General features: G+C 44.1%; 1 protein-coding gene across 1 annotated transcript in view; it reads left to right on the top strand.

Moving 5' to 3' along the window:
- Nucleotides 1-16538, top strand: part of LOC129560012 (uncharacterized) — a 141956-nt gene that overhangs the window by 32494 nt on the left and 92924 nt on the right. The window contains exon 3 of the mRNA XM_055431973.2: nt 2703-2798. Coding sequence (XP_055287948.2) covers nt 2703-2798 — 96 coding nt within the window. The remainder of the gene's footprint in view (nt 1-2702; nt 2799-16538) is intronic.

Raw genomic sequence — 16538 nt, 5'->3', positions numbered from 1 at the left:
GGAAGTCCAGTAATTCTGTTTTTAGAGTAGATGTTTCTAGGTTAGACAACCTAAGAGTATTTCATGGCCTTCAGTGGTTTATTCTAGCTGTATCTGTGGATCAAAGGCAGAATATGTTCTTGATCACTGTGAGCCATGTTTTATATTAATATGGGATTCCCTGGTGGCTCAGACAGTAAAGAATCTTCCTGTCAATGCAGGAGACAGGGGTTTCTATCCCTGGATTGGGAAGATCCCCTGAAGAAGGAAATGGCAACCCACTCCAGTATTCTTGCCTGGGAAATCCTATGAACAGAGGAGCTTGACAGGTTACAGTCCATGGGGTCTCAAAGAGTCGCACACGACTGAGCAACTAACACTTGTATTAATATAAAGTTGAGTTGATTCATCAAGAGGTGTCCATGCTATGTAGGATAATGAATGAGTGGAAAAGCCGATGGAATTGTGAGCTCATGGGGAGTTGCTTTTGGAATTTATGATCTGATAGAGCAAGGGGACGACAGAGAATGAGATGGCTGGATGGCATCACCGACTCGATGGACATGAGTTTGAGTGAGCTCCGGGAGTTATTGATGGACAGGGAGGCCTGGTGTGCAGTGATTCATGGGGTCGCAAAGAGTCGGACACGACTGAGCGACTGAACTGAACTGAGAGCACTGGATTGGCACCTAGCAGATCTGAGATCTAGGACCAGCTTTGCTGTGTGACTTTGGAGAGGTCACTTGGCCACTCTGGGCTTTCCTCTGCTCTGAAATGAGTCAGTTGAAAGACTTGTGCTGTGAATTATTTTTATTACGATGGTTTTGAGGTCACATGACAACTTGAAAATAATTCCAGCCTTGCAGTTCTTCATCCTCCTCATTCCAGTCATAATTGCATGGCTTTTCTGTCTTTATTGCTTTCTCTTTGTTACTCTTTATTACTTTCTCTCTTCCAAAGTAAGAGAAGGAAAAGGTAAAAATAATGATAAAGACGAAAAGGAATTTTTGATACAATATTAGAACAAAACAAAAGCCTGTTTTCGAAATAGTAAAATGCAAAACTTTTTACTTTGTTATTATGGGTCACAGTCAATTCAAATTGGGCCCAAAGGTGTTTTGGATTAAAATTTCTCTAATGCCCTCATAAATGTTTGTGATTTTATTCATTTGAATTTTTGGTGTCCCTTATATTTCATCAAGCAAATAAAATAAGATCTTAAACTGCATGCAGTAAAGAATCAAAAACCCCATAGAACTTGGAGTTTATGTTTCTATTTTAATTTAGTGCTAATTCTGACTTTATGTTCTTGTTGAGTAGTGAGACAATGGGAAAGTAGATTATTTTGAAAGTTTTGAATGTGAGATGGGAATTATCAGTGTTAGTTATTGAAATAGACATTTTCAGGCTTGCTTTTTACTTTTTTTGAAGCTATTCAAAATCTAGGTCAAGATTTGCAGCCTTACTCATGAACTCCTGGCACATTGTTCACTACATATTGCTCTAGAAAGGAACTAATGATAGTGGGGAAACTGGCGTCCACCTTAATGAAGTGGTTCTCAGGCATCATCTGTTGAAGTCCCAAGTGCCTCCTTAAAAAATCATACTGTTGATTACTCCTGTACCCGTGCAAAACATGGAATAAATCTCAGTAAAAAAGGTATCTCTGACAGAGCATCTTTCTTCCCTGTTGGCTGGCTCCCACTGTCAAGTAAACAAAGATGTCGTTAGCTGGGCTGACGGCACCAGACGAAAGCAGATGCTAGAGGAAAAGATGGTTAAGTTTTCCATCACATTTTCTTGAGCTGCTAGATGTCCACATAACAGTCACTTTCATGATTCATCCAAGTGTCTCCAAATAGAGTAAGAACATTTACAGAAATGGCAACCCACTCCATGTATTCTTGCCTGGGAAATCCCATCGACAGAGGAGCCTGGTGGGCTGTAGTCCATGGGGTTGCAAAAGAGTCAGACATGACTTAGTGACTAAACAGCAGACCTAAGAACACGACTTTCCTCCAAAAAGCCTCAGTTTCTTTCCACGTTTGTAAAGTGGAGTCATATTGTTTCTGGACCTGAGTACATGCCCAGTCAGTGTTAATTATTTCCTTCCTAAAAATGAAATACTCAAAAATTGGGGTAGTGTTGCCTCCAAGAGCTGACCTTGCATCAGGAGAATAAAGAAAACCCAGGACAATGAGGCACGTGTTTGTGAGCTCTGGTAGGAACTGCGTTTGGAGGACAAGATAAGAGGAAATGCTGACTTGTAATATTTTATTCCCTTGCAAACATTAACAGAGTTTCTGCAGTGCAAACATCTCTCTCTCCTCCCCGGTTATGCAGTTTCTTGTGAGGAGGCGACATCATTTCCTGCTCGGTTTTGTGAATTACAAGGATGCTGTGTCCTGCTGGGGATGCTGGGCTTGGAATGAGGCAGAGAGAGGCTCACGGGGATCTCCAGGCTAGTGGCAGCCCACAGGCTCTTTAAGTTGTTTTCCATTAAGGGCACAAGCAAAGCCCACCTTATAGTTGACCTTTGCCTTTTTCCCAAATTGAGCAGCTCTATAAGAAAGAGGCTTTGGACCCAGATTTTTCCCAGGTAGATTAGGAAATACACACTCTCTGTTACATGGTGAAAATTAGTTTCTCTTTAATGATACTTCAAAAACTAATCACTTTTCTTCTCCAGAATAATCATAATCGTCTCTGCTCTTTTATTTTAGCTGTCTTCAGTTGGACATCCAGGGCGCCTCTCCTGTTCTTTCTGACTCTTGAATTGGAAGCTAACAAGACTCTGCAGCCTGGAAAGGAAGTAAAAGGTAATACATGTTAAAAACTGTTATTAAATTCATGTGTACATCTGATGATTATAAAGTAATGGCAGCTCTTTATCTGTTGAGCAGAATTTGGGCGTCCTTTCCTGTTTCCCCACCATCTTCCTCCTGTCCCTGCCCCCTCACCACCCCCACCCCGCCCACCACCACCCAATCCCTCCTTGTCTTCTCTCTCTGTCTCCTCCTTCACTTCTCCTTCCTCTCCCTTCTTCACACGTATTCACTCAACAAACGAGTGTGTGGAGTCTGTCCTGTAGGGTCACTGGCAGGAGTGGGAGGGACAGCCCCTGAAAAGGACCTGTCCCCAGCTCTGTGCTGGCAGGTCTGAGAGAGAGGCAGTCCTTGCTTCTGGCTGTGCTCAGAGCGCTCCCTCTCCAGCCACCGGGCCCTGAAACGTGTGCACTTCCCCGGCTCTCTTTGAGCTGCCCGGATGTTGGCTTACAGTTGCTTTTTCTGCAAATTCTGGGGCTTTTCGAGGCTCAGTCCCTCATGGAGATGAAGAAAGTAGCATCAGTGGACTGTCACCTGACAGATGAATTTGTAAACACTCTCACTTGGTGTGAGACCTGGTGTATTTTTTCCAATCACTGACAGAACACCTATCATGCAAAAAATTTAAATGGCCCCGATCCATAACGTAGAATGTGACTGGTCTCTCCCAAAGCCTGGAGATAACACCAGCTAACTTTGGGTGCACACGCTTTAATCACTTTCCTCTCTGCATAGACTCATGTTGTTAGTAAACGTGCTTAGTCTGTAATGAGTGCCCTAATCCAACAGGTAAGATTCTGTGGGAAAAGGTGGTTTTGTAATTTCTGCTGATCGCCACGCCTTCTTTCTTTCTTGTTCATGGCCCTTGCTAATGCAGATGGAGGGTTCTGTGAGCTGGGTGCTCCCTTGTGCCTATTCATTTTGGTGGCTTCTGCCCTCAGTTAGTAGCCAAACTGATGTTTACCCACCCCATCTTGCCTTGATAATACATTAGTTGCGCCAGGATTCCGGGGAGAACCTGGACTCAAGTGCTGCCGACCAGGGTGAGCATCCTTATCCCGGATGCTGGGTGGGAACAGCGAGCTCCTCCCTTGGCTGAAATCCTCCTTCGTGGTACACCCCCGCCAGCCTGGTTCTGGAGACATTGTTGCATCTCTGCTTGGCACCTCTGTCTGTCCTTAAGGAGCCAGCCGTCTCCCTCCTGGTGGGACTGCCCTCACCTGACTTTCTGCCTCCCTCCTAGAGTGCAAGGGCTTCATCTTGCTTCTGAGACACCCACCCCTGCCTCCTTCTTCAGCCTCAGTCGCCTTCTCAAATACCCTCTGACTCTATCCCATCCCCACTTGACGCCCCCCTCAACTGAATATTTGAAAGCAACTGGCCACGATTCCACAGCCCTTGCTCCACTGTTCTCCCGGGTGTCTGTCTATCTCCATGCATTGTCAGCAGCTGAGGGGAGTCCCTGGCCTGTTCCACTCAGTGACCAAGAGAGCCTCTTATAGTCCGGCACCTGGATGGCTGTAGGCACTAAGTGATTGATGAGTGTTGGATGGACATCAGGCATCGTCCCTACCCGGGCTCTTTATCCTGGAATGTGGGCACTTGCCTGTATCCCATGGGATGCCGTGTACGCTGGTCAGATGCTCCGGGGACCGTGGAGGAGTGCCAGCTTTGAGGCAAGGCGTATTCTCCTGACTGTGAGTTCTTCTAGGAAACTTGAGACGGTCCCCAGTTAGATTTATGAGTTGCCTTATGGGTGGATGGGCTCCAGCTCTGGGCAGCCCAGCTCTGGTTCCCTCCCATCTGCTGTTGGAGCTCTTCTCATAGGTGGACAGAGCCAGAACTTCCTGGGGCTGGTGGCTTTGTTGACAGTGGGCTCTGGGTCAGCATCTGGACTCAGCCAGGTACGATGTGCATGATGTTGGAAAGCTGTTCACTTTCTGTGTCTCAGTTTCTTCACTTGTCACATCAGGATACAGGCAGTGCCCACATCATAGGCTCCTTGTGAGCATCGAAGGATGAGTTGCTGTGTAGGCTGGTGCACGGGAGATGTATTATCCATGTTAGAGCTTCTGTTCTATTGTCTTCTGCAGAACAGAGGTGATAATACCTATTTCTCATGGTTACTGTAACCATTAACTGAGGTGGTGCCCCTAAAATGGGGCCTCCCAGGTGGCTCAGTGGTAAAGAATCTGCTTGTTGAGCAGGAGATGCAGATTTGGTCCCTGGGTCAGGAAGATCTCCTGGAGAAGGAAATGGCAACCCACTCCAGTATTCTTGCCTGGAGAATCACATGGACTGAAGAGCCCGGTGGGCTACAGTCCATGGAGTCGCAAAGAGCTGGACACGAGTAAGAGACCAATCAACAATTATGCTGGCTGTGTGTGTTTTTTTTTTTAATTTGCATAACTTAAAAAATTTGACTTGGTTACATGGTTGCACATAAGTTATGATTGGTCCTGATATTAAACAAGTAAAAATAATATAGCTACTTCTCAAAATTTGTAGCAGTTCCTTGGGAAAGTTTCTGCAAATCACAGAGAAGTTGAGTTGTTGCTCCAAACGGAGAGAGTGGGTTCATCCCCTGCAGAGGTGACCTTTGGTTTCAACTCTCATTGAGTTTCCTTTCTTATTCGCTTTTGGCATTGATCTGACCTGAGTACCGCCTAAGAGCAAACCATTTAAGCAGGAATATGTTTCAATATTTAATGATACTCAGTTCTTCAAACCCTTTACTGCCTAAGAATTCGTACTGAGTGACCTGTCTCTTTAAGATTCTGTAATATTCACTTAGATTTTTCTAGACTGGATTTCTCCGATTGATATCCAACCATACTTTTCCTTGGGTTTCCCAGGTAGCTCAGTGTTAAAGAATCCGCCTGCCAATACAGGAGCTGCAAGAGACTCGGGTTCAATCCCTGGGTCGGAAAGATCTCCTAGAGAAGGAAATGACAACTATGATTGCAATATTCTTGCCTAGGAAGTCCCATGGACAGAGGAGCCTGGTGCGCCACAGTCCCTGGAGTGGCAAAGAGTCAGACAAGACTGAGCACATACTTTTACTTATTTTTTTTTTTTACCTTGTTTTATTGTTTAGTTAAAGGAGAAAAACAGCCGATGGTAGGTTTTGGGATTTGAGGAATTTTTGAGATCGTTAAGTTAATTGATAGACCTCCTATGTATTCATGGCATAAAGGTACAAGTATGTTAAAAAATATTTCCAGTTTGGTCTCTAATCCTAGGCTCTGATTAACCTTCTGCAAAGCCTGATATCTGCAATAAGTGATTCTAATTGGTACATATGCTACCTTGTTAAAAAAAACAAAAACACAATACTTAGCACTTTTTCTGGTTTTTGTACACAACTGTGTAATTTGGCTTTTCTTCTCTAAAGGAAAATTTGTGTCCTTTATGGACTGAAAATGTTTCAAATTCAGGGTGCACACTTCAATCATAAAAATGAAGTTCCATTTTAAGGAGGAGTGCTGTTTACATTCTTCTAAATTTTTTTACTAGCATCTCTTTTCAGTGAGTGCTGTCTGAGCCATGTTTTCTGACTTGTTTTCTGAGTTTTAGAGTTAGAAAGCAGACATTTATTTTTCTCTTTCTCACTGTTGTTCAGGGCCACCAAGCCTTGTTATCTTTGTTTTCGTCCCCTGTGTCCACCCTGTAGTTTGCACGTCATTTCAGAGAACCTCTCCCTTCTTTGGCTTCTGTCTGAGCAGATAAGCATCACCAGAACGTGACGCAAGCAGTGATGCAGGCTGTAGGGGACCCAGTGAATTCTAGATTGTTCTGACCTAGTAAGTCACCCAGTTTGTGTTTCTTAGTCTTCAAAAGGTCCTTGTAGGAGGATAATTGCACCTATTGAAAAAACGTGTCATTCTTCTCTCATGAGTAATTGCTGATGGCGTATAAATGTGTCCTAGCCTTTTCTCACTTAATTTTTTTTCCTTAAATTTATTTTTAATTGGAGGATAATGGAGGTACAATGTTGTGTTAGTTTCTGCTACACCAACATGAGTCAGCCTTAAGTATACATATCTCCCCTCGCTCTTGGACCTCCCTCCTACCTCTCCCATGCCACTCCTCTAGTTCATCGCAGAGATTTGAGCTGAACTCTCTGTGCTATACAGCAGCTTCCCACTTGCTGTCTGTTTTACATATGATAATATATACACTTAAGTGCTACTCTCTGAATTCGTCCCACCTTCTCCTCCCCTCTGCTGTGTCCACAAGTCTGTTCTCTATGTCTGCGTCTATACCCGCCCTGCAAATAGGTTCGTCAGTACCGTTTTTCCAGATTCCATATATATGCATTAATATATGATGTTTTTCCCTCTCTGACTTACTTCACTTTGTATAACAGGCTTCTGGGTTTATCCACCTCAGTTCAACTGACTCATTCTTTTTTATGGCGGAATTATTTTCTATTGTGTGTGTGTACCACAGCTTCCTTATCCATTCATCTGTCAGTGGCCATCTAAGCTGCTTGCATGTCCTGGCTATTGTAAATAATGCTGCAGTGAATCTCAGTATTGCTCACCCTGGATCAGGTGCCACCATCACTCCCCATCAACCCTAGGACATCACCGGTGTCTGTGGTCTTTTCTCAGAACTGTGTTGTACTTTCCATATGAAATCCTGAAATGTTTAAGATGAAGATGGTGCAAGTTTAATTCCTTTTTTTACAGAGGAGAAAATTGAGACCTTTTGACAATTACTTTCATTTAATATATTTATAAGAATTCAGCAAAGATATCCTTTTCTATTATAAGAATACAGATATTCTTCATGTAATTAAAATATTTACAGAAAGTACTAATAATTAGTGTATTAAATCGTACTGAGAGACTTCCCCAGCGGTTCAGTAGTTAAGACGTCACCTTCCAATGCAGGGGATGCAGGTTCCATCCCTGATCAGGGAAGCTAAAATCCCACATGCCTAGTGGCCAAAAAATCAAAACATAAAATAGAAACAGTATTGAAAGAAATTCAACGAAGACTTTAAAAAACTCATATTGAATGTGGTCAGCCTTTGGTACACTCCCCAGTAAAGGACAGCTGTGCTTCACCTGGGGTTCTGGGAGCAGAACTGGTATCCAGGAGTGTCCTAAGTGGCCACGTGGTTGCATTTGCTCTTTAACAGTTCACTTAACACATATGTCCTGGCATCCATGGTACCATGTGGGAAAACAGGCCCCCTGCTCTTGAGAAGTGCACAAATTACTGTCCCCAAAGCAAATTCATCTGTGTTCTGTGGCAATTTATTGACTGTCTGTCAAGCAAAAGCAGTCTGTTTTCCCGTGAGCATTTCATTTTACCAGTAGCCAAAATAACACTGTTAAAGAGTGACTCATATGCACACACTTAACAGACCAGACCAGGTGTTCCTGGGCCATGGGTCCTCGAGGGTCTTCCCCAGATCAAGACCAGCGTTTGGTAAGCTCAGTTTTAATTAGGCTGTAAATGTCCACTTACAACTTTTCCTTTCTCCATCATCCTTGTTTCAGCAACTTTGTTGGCTTAGGGTTTATTAGTAAAATAAATTTTAGTGACAAAATAGTGAAAGTCGCTCAGTCGTGTCTGACTCTTTGAGAACCCATGAACTATACACTCCATGGAGGCCAGAATACTGGAGTAGGTAGCCGTTCCCTTTTCCAAGGGATCTTCCCAACCCAGAGATTGAACCCGGGTTCCCTGCATTGCAGGTAGATCCTTTACCAGCTGAGCCACCAGGGAAACCCTTTAGTGGCAAACGCACATGCTTTTTTTGTTTTGTTTTGCTTTTAAAGAAGGGTTTAGAAATGGGAAAATCTTTTTTCTAAGGCACAGCATAATAATGTAACCACGTGAAAAAAATATTAAGTGAAAATGATAATTTTAGTAAAAAAACAGGACTACCCTTTTGATCTGAAACGTGGCACTGTTTCCCACTCTTCTTTTTTATCCTTTCCCCCATACTCAAAACGTCCTGTCATGATTAAGGATTTCGGTGTTCCCTGACACTTCATTGATGGTGACATTTCAACCACATGTTTGCAAGTGTTCTTTCAGGATACGGTGCCTCCTCCTCCCCCATACTGACTTGTCATTGTTCTGTTGCTTCTGCCTGTTTGGGGTCTGGCGGGGGAGGGGCATGGTCCGAGGAAGTCCCAGCAGGTGTGCGCCAGGAAAGGGAGCTGAGGGCATTACCCTGGGGGTGAAATTCACTCATCGTGGTGGTCACCGGCTGTCACAAACATGTGGCGTCAGGGTTTTGGCAGAGGAAGGACAACACTGGCTGGAATGACCCGTCTGGTAAATGAGGACGTTCCTAAACCAGTGTATATACCAGCCCCCTCTCAGTTTCCGTTGCAGGAGTCTGCAGTCCTTTTGTGACTTGACCGCATGGTTGACAGCTAGCTTCTGCAGTAAGCCAGGGAGAAGCGCTCAAGATTAAACTTATTTCCTGGTACCTGGGTCCGTCTCGTGTGGAATAAGCAGAGGTCAGCTTGAGTCCTTGGCAGGATTTGGCCTCAGATAAGCCATGTAACGTCTCCAAGCCTTTGTTTCCTCACATTTATCTTGAAGAGAGATTGCTTCCGATTTCTCTGTTTCCATAAGACATAGTGTTTTTTTTAGTTTTAGATAAATATTGAAAGTTTATTACAGATGTATTAGAAATAAGTTTATGTAAATACAACACATTCTTAAGTGAATTTTTATTGGAGTATAACTGCTTTACAGTGTTCTATCAGTTTCTGCTGTACAGCAAAGTGAATCAGCTATAAAGACATCATTTCTGATTGGACTCATAATCATGCAGTGAGTAAGAACAGGTATTTAGACTGAAAATAATGTTATTCCTACTTTTCACGTACTGTACTATATGCTTGATCCAGAATATTATACTAATTACATTCATGATGAAGACATTTGAGAATCATAGATGTTCATTGATTTAAAAATAGAACATATGCATTTGTATTAAGCTGTTGAAAAACAGGGTTTGGGTGCTTTTCCCTGCTTTTCCAGCTCAATGCAACAGTGATGGGAATTGTGGGTGAGATGTTGATGTCACTCAGAGATGATGCTGTGTGACCCTTTTGGGGTTTGGCTGCCTTTTACACAGATTGTCTTATACAGCATACCTGGCTTCTTCAGACTTTGGTTTACCTGGACTTTTTGATATACGGACTTAAGTTTTGCCCAGTGTAGTCTCCCTGTATCATTTCATATTTTAAATTTATTTCTTTATTTTTGGCTGTGCTGGGTCTCCATTGCTAGGCACAGGCTTTCTCTATTTGCAGTGAGCCAGGGTTTCTCATTGTTGGGGGCTTGGGCTTCTCACTGCGGTGGTTTTTCTTGTTGCAGAGCACAGGCTCCAGGCTGTGAGGGCTTCGGTAGTTGCAGCTCCCGGGCTCTAGAGCACAAGCTCAGCAGTTATGGTGCATGGGCTTAGTTGCCCAGCATCATGTGATATCTTCCCGGACCAGGGATCAAACCTGTGTCCCCTGCATTGGCAGGGTTCTTAAGCACCAGATGACCGGGGAAGCCCTCCCCATAGCTGGGTGATGTTCACACAGACCCTGGAGAGCAGTCTAAGACGCGAGTGCTCTGGACGACTTTGGAACAGCTGGACTGTGTGCACAAGGCCTGTGTGCAGTTCTGTAGGCAGGACCACGCCTTTCTCCTGCACTGGATGGAGGTGCTGGGGAAGACCTGCTTTCCCGTGGATGTTGTTTTCCATTATCTCAGAGCTGTAATCTGCATCCAAATCAGTTATCAGCTCTCCCTGGACCCTTGTTGGGAATTTGAAGTAGATAAAAAGCACCTGCTTATTAACATACACAGCTCTTTTCTGATTTCTAGCTGTCTCACTTCACATTGTGGAAATAGCCTGGCTCCCTCTGGGCACTAGGCAGGGACACTGTTTGCACTGAAATGAGTGAGATGATTTTCCAAGGTGGGAGCGGAATGCAGTGGGGATTGGTTGATATTTAAAGAACATGAATGAAAGCAGGAGGCCCCTCACCCGGGCGAGATGCCAGGGCTTTTTGACACTGATTCTCTTCTAAGATTTGAAGTCTTGTCGGTGGCTGATTGTGTACACTGGGCTTGTTTGTCCACTGGGTGTTCCCCTCCCCACAAGGAGAGGCAACTAGTCAACATCAGCTCAGGTGGCCAGTGAGGGACACCCCATGTCATCATCAGAGCCTGGACGCGCACAGGAATTTGCTTTTCAGGCCCATGTGTGACTTCACGTTGTGGGCTTTACCTTTTCAGAAAGTTGGTCTCAGGGAAGCTCTCATAAATTTCATTTTCATTCTGGAATAAATCACTGACGAATTCAAAAACCCACGACAAGCTATTCAGTCTCTTTCAGCTTTGATTTTCTTACCAAAACAATAATACTATACAATATTGCACCACATCTGAATGGTTGAATCGTGGTTATATTGTCGGGCCCTGTTCTAGGTACTTTACATGTATCACCTCATTTACTCTTCATCACATCTCTGGGTTGAGTTGTCTCCATTTTACAGATGAAGAAACTGAGACATAAGGAGATGAGATAGCTTGTCCAGGGTTGCGCAGCTAGGAAGTAGTGAAATAGGATTTGAACCCAGTCAGACTGGCTCTAGAATTTCATTCTCAAAGACATGCGGCACTGTCCCTCCAAAAAAGTAACATACTGCCTGATTTGTATTTTGGTTTGATTGTGTGAACATACATGTACACTTTCCTGGAAGGCTTGTGGACCAGTGAATGTGATAGCCCTTGGTCTGGTACTGACACAGATTTGGCGGGTTTGCTTGAAGTCCTGTCTGTGATACTTGGGGGTTACTTGCTGCAGCAGCGTGGGCACACATGGAGACTTCCCTGCGCTCAGAGACACTACGTGCACTTACCAGAGTGAATGGCATGTGGTGCTGGGCACCACTCACATGGACCACTGTGCCCATGACCTCTCCCAGGGTGTATAGTACATTGCAGCCTGTCCCACCGGCTGCCTCGCCCTTTGTAAACTGATTGATAGCCTGGTTTATAGAGACGTGGACATAGACAACAGACTTGTCGATACAGGAGGGGAAAGAGAGGGTAGAAGGAAGTGAGACGGCAGCACTGACATGCATACTGCCATGTGTGAAATAGCTAGCTAGTGGGAAGCGGCTATTAGCAGCTCGGTGCTCAGCAGTGACATAGACGGATGGGATGGGAGCGTGGTGGGAGAGAGGCTCTAGAGTGAGGACATGTACGTATACATATGGATGATTCACACTGTTGTACAGCAGAAACTAACATAACATTGTCAAGCAATTATACTCTAAAAAAAAAAACTTTCATGACTATACAGTGAATGAGTATACGGTACCTATGATAAGAGTTCATGCTTTATAAGCTCACCTGAGTACATCAAAGCTCCCTTTCAGTTAAAAGTATATGAATGAAAAAAATCAATATTTTATGTATCAAACTTCCATATGCTAAAACTCCTATATGAAAGCCACAGCTACTCGGAGAATAAAACTGCTGGGACTGCACCAGAAGGATCAAAGTAAGTCCCTGTGCTCATTTCTAAAGTAGATGGAGTTGGCCAGGCTGTGGATATTATACTTACAAAATAATCGGCTCAGTAATTTTGGAAATTATAGACCTTATGCAATAGAGTCACAAAATAAAAGCCAGTTTGAAATATTTTGGCTGTCGTGTAGCTGCAGGCCAACAAAACTCACTCACGCTTTGGAATTGGGGATTCATGGATACTCTTTAGGAAAGTGCTGGTTCTGGTTAAAATCTGGCAGCGCTTGGAAATTCTCATAAAACAGGGACAAAAGACCGTGTGGATGAATTGAAACAAAGCCTGCAAACTGCTTTATCAATTAAATGTTCAGCATTAAATAGAATGGATAACATGTTCATTTGGACAGCAAGGAGATCAAACCAGTCCATCCTAAAGGAAATCAACCCTGAATATTCATTGGAAGGACTGATGCTCAAGCTAAAGCTCCAGCACTTTGCCCACCTGATGAGAAGAGTCTACTCGTTAGAAAAGACCCTGATGCTGGGAAAGATCAAGGGCAGGAGGAGAAGGGGGCAGCAGAGGATGAAATGACTGGATGGCATCACCGACTCAGTGGACATGAGTTTGAGCAGAGTCTGGGAGATGGTGAAGGACAAGGAAGCCTGGCGTGCTGCAGTCCACAGGGTCACAAAGAATCAGACACGACTTAGCAATTTACTGATCAACAAGTTTGTATGTGATTTAGTTTTAGGAAATAATGAGTTAATGGCTGAAATAAAAGCTTTTTTAAAAAAGGCAGCTTTAATTCATTGGAAGTCTGAGTTTAATAGTCTGTTGAAGAGTTGCTTTAAAAATTAGTGAAGTGGCATTAATCATCATCTGACAGTAAGTGGGTGAGTACAGGTCTGTGTGCAGTGGGCTGACTGTTGCCATGTTTATTCCAGGAGGAAGCCTATCACTGCATCAACCACATGTGTGGTTCAGGGCACTAGTGCTACGTTCTCTGTCTCTCTTTTTAACGTGTTCTTTTCCCATATGTTGGTGGTAACTTTTTTTATTGACAATTAGTTGATTTGGGGCTTCCCAGATAGCGCAAGGAGTAAAGAACCCACTTGCCAATGCAGGAGATGTCAGGGACTCTGGTTCGATCCCTGGGTCAGGAAGATCCCCTGGAGAAGGGCATGGAAACCCACTCGAGTGTTCTTGCCTGGAGAATCCTATGGACAGAGGAGCCTGGTGGGCTACAGTCCATGGGGTCGCAAAGACTCGGACACGGCTGAAGTGACTGAGCACATGCACACATAGAGTTGATTTAAATGTTGTGTCAGTTTCTGCTATATACACGATTCAGTTATGCATATGTGTACATTCTTGTTCATGTTCTTTTCCACTATGGTTTATCACAGGATGTTGAACAGAGTTCCCTGTGTCCCACAGGAGGACCTTGTTTTTTGTCCATGGAATTGTGTTCTCTCAGCCACTCTGAGTGGCCCTGGGTGTGTCACATCCTCATGGCTGCAGTGTGTCCCCGTCTCTGACGACGTGATCATACTCTCCCTGGCTGCTGCGTCGCTCTTCATTTAGAAAGTTGACAGGTAGAGCTGGGAGGTGGTAAGTTCCAGGCAGGTGGGGAGTTCTGTGTGTTTGTGATAGCTCTGTGCCAAGGGTCTGGAGCAGTGCCCGACCCCAAGTGGATGCTCCAGTGAATGGACTGACCTGCTTGCTCCCCTGCCCGGGTGCCCTCTATGCTCAGAAGACCTGGGTCTCTCATGTTTCCATGAACGGCTGTATTGCATGTGAGGCCTTGTAATGCAATTCCAGCTGCTTCTATTGATTACAGTTCACTCGCCACCTGTGTGAACTATTGCAGTAGTGGAACACACAAACCAAGGATTCTTTTCATCTTATTTAGAGGAATTATATTAAGATTGTCACACCAAGGTCTTCCCTGGTGGTCTAGTGGTCATGACTCCAAGCTCCCACATTGGCACGTACACTAGCATGTGTGAAATAGCTAGCTAGTGGAAAGCTGCTCTGTAGCACAGGGAGTTCAGCTTCATGCTCTGTGATGACCTAGAGGGATGAGATGGGGGTGGGAGGAAGGCTGTAAAGGGAGGGGCTGTATGTGTACATAAAGATGATTCACATGTTTGTACAACAGAAACTAACGTAACATTATAAAGCAATTATGCTCCAATAAAAAAAACAGACTCTGCTTCCAATGCAGGGGGCATGGATTCCATCCTTTACTAGGCATGATGACCAAATTTAGCATTATCAGATGAACTATAGCTGGATTTTCATATTTTCTGCAATGAAATTGTCAGAACCAGTCCTTACTGTATATAAATACACAACAGCTGGTAAAGCATCTGCCTGCAATGCCGGAGACCTGGGTTTGATCCCTGGGTCGGGAAGATACCTGGAGAAGGGAAGCGCTACCCACTCCAGTATTCTGGCCTGGAGAGTTCCATGGACAGAAGAGCCTGGCAGGCTACAGTCCATGGGGTCACAAAGAGTCGGACATGACTGAGCGACTTCACTTTTCACTTTCACACATTGGAGAATGAAATGGCAACCCACTCCATTGTTCTTGCCTGGAGAATCCCAGGGATGGGGGAGCCTGGTGGGCTTCCGTCTATGGGGTCACACAGAGTCGGACACGACTAAAGTGACTTAGCAGCAGCAGCAGCAACTCAGTCTTCTAGATTCTCAGAAGTGATTTGCTGTTCTGTGGCAGTTCTGGAGTGCCCACTTCATAGATGAGAAAACTGAAGCAAAGTTTGTAGGGGCCCAGGCATTAACTGTCCAGTATAACCTACAGCCTCATCCCATGTATTGTGTTCTTCCTGTTATACTGTATATACCAAAAAACTCTCACTAAGTGCAAGTTACCCTTTAAGGAATCAGAAAACCAGGATGTCTTAGTACCACTTCTACATATATAATTTATTCCCTTTTGGTTCATCTTGAGGAACCCCATAGATTAAGGATTTGAAGAAGGAAATCTTTGTGTACATTTTGCCATTTCTTAGTCTTCAGCCTGTATTATCTGCTCACTTTCACTTTTTTAAAAAATAGCTAATTTCTTTATTTATTTGACTGCATTGGGTCTTAGTTGCCCCATGGCTTGTGGGATTTAGATCCCTGACCAGGGATTGAACCCGTGTTCCCTGCTTTGGAAGATGGATTCTTAACCACTGGACTACCAGGGAAGTCCCCACATTCACTTTTGTAGAAGAGTGATTGATGCCAAGTCAGGCAAGCATTAGTTGTGAGTTTTAAACTCTCTGTCCCCATGCTTATGCTCGACTGTGCCATTCTGCCTGAGGATGGCTATGGGTCACCGTTTCCTGGGTTGATAGTGGTCCAGTTGAACACACATTGCCAGGTGACTTTATACATGACAGGAAGAATATGTTGGGTCTTAGATCTCACAGCTTGAACCAAGGAGCCTATTCAGATTTCTAAAGCTGTGACGACAGCCATCATGTCAACATACTTTCAAAGCAAGTTACGAAGAGAAAATACTGGTGCAGGGAGCATTTTCAGACAATCCTGAAATAGTGTTCCATGCATGAACTTGATCAGGTGGCAAATGGAGACTCGATAGATTTCCTCTCCTATGAAACTGTGCAAGAAGAATGAACTACTTTACATTTTGGGGGAGCGGATACGTAAACATTCTGTAGGATTCCAAGTGGTGACTTTGCTGTTAATGTCACCCTGTAGAGAAGAGGTCAGTGTTAATGACCTGGTTGTTGGCATCATGGTTTCTGTATTCTGTGTTTGAGTAGGTTGCTTATAGTGAGGTGTGAGGACCAGGGAGTGTATTCATGGGCTGTAACCATATGTGGCTGGATCTGGAGGCTGCAGTTTTCCCCTCTCCCCATCGCCTAGCCTTGTACCTGGAGGCTGCGGAACCTGGGATGCGGTTAACCAGAGAGAGACCTCACGGGATTATAGTTCTTATCCTCTTTTCCTTCTCTCTCTTCTTTCAAAACTAACATTAATCAGGCAAGATGCTCAGTAAGGATTTGAAGAGGTCATTTCCTATCAAACAGTAATGGAGGAAGTCTGTCTCTGTAAGGTTTATACTTGTTTTGCTGAATGACTGCTCTCTTGTAAAACTTGAGAAACTATTTAATGTGTGTAATGAATATTGAGATTTTAGTGTCTTTAAAAATAGGTTCTTCACGTAGGAGGTTAGTGTGCTAGGCGACCGA

Source organism: Moschus berezovskii, chromosome 16 (assembly GCF_049115385.1).
Source record: "Moschus berezovskii isolate FMDL1 chromosome 16, NW_MosBer_1.0, whole genome shotgun sequence".
Lineage (NCBI taxonomy): Eukaryota > Metazoa > Chordata > Mammalia > Artiodactyla > Moschidae > Moschus > Moschus berezovskii.
Note: the sequence above shows the minus strand (reverse complement) of the source record. Positions and strands in the feature narration are given on the sequence as shown.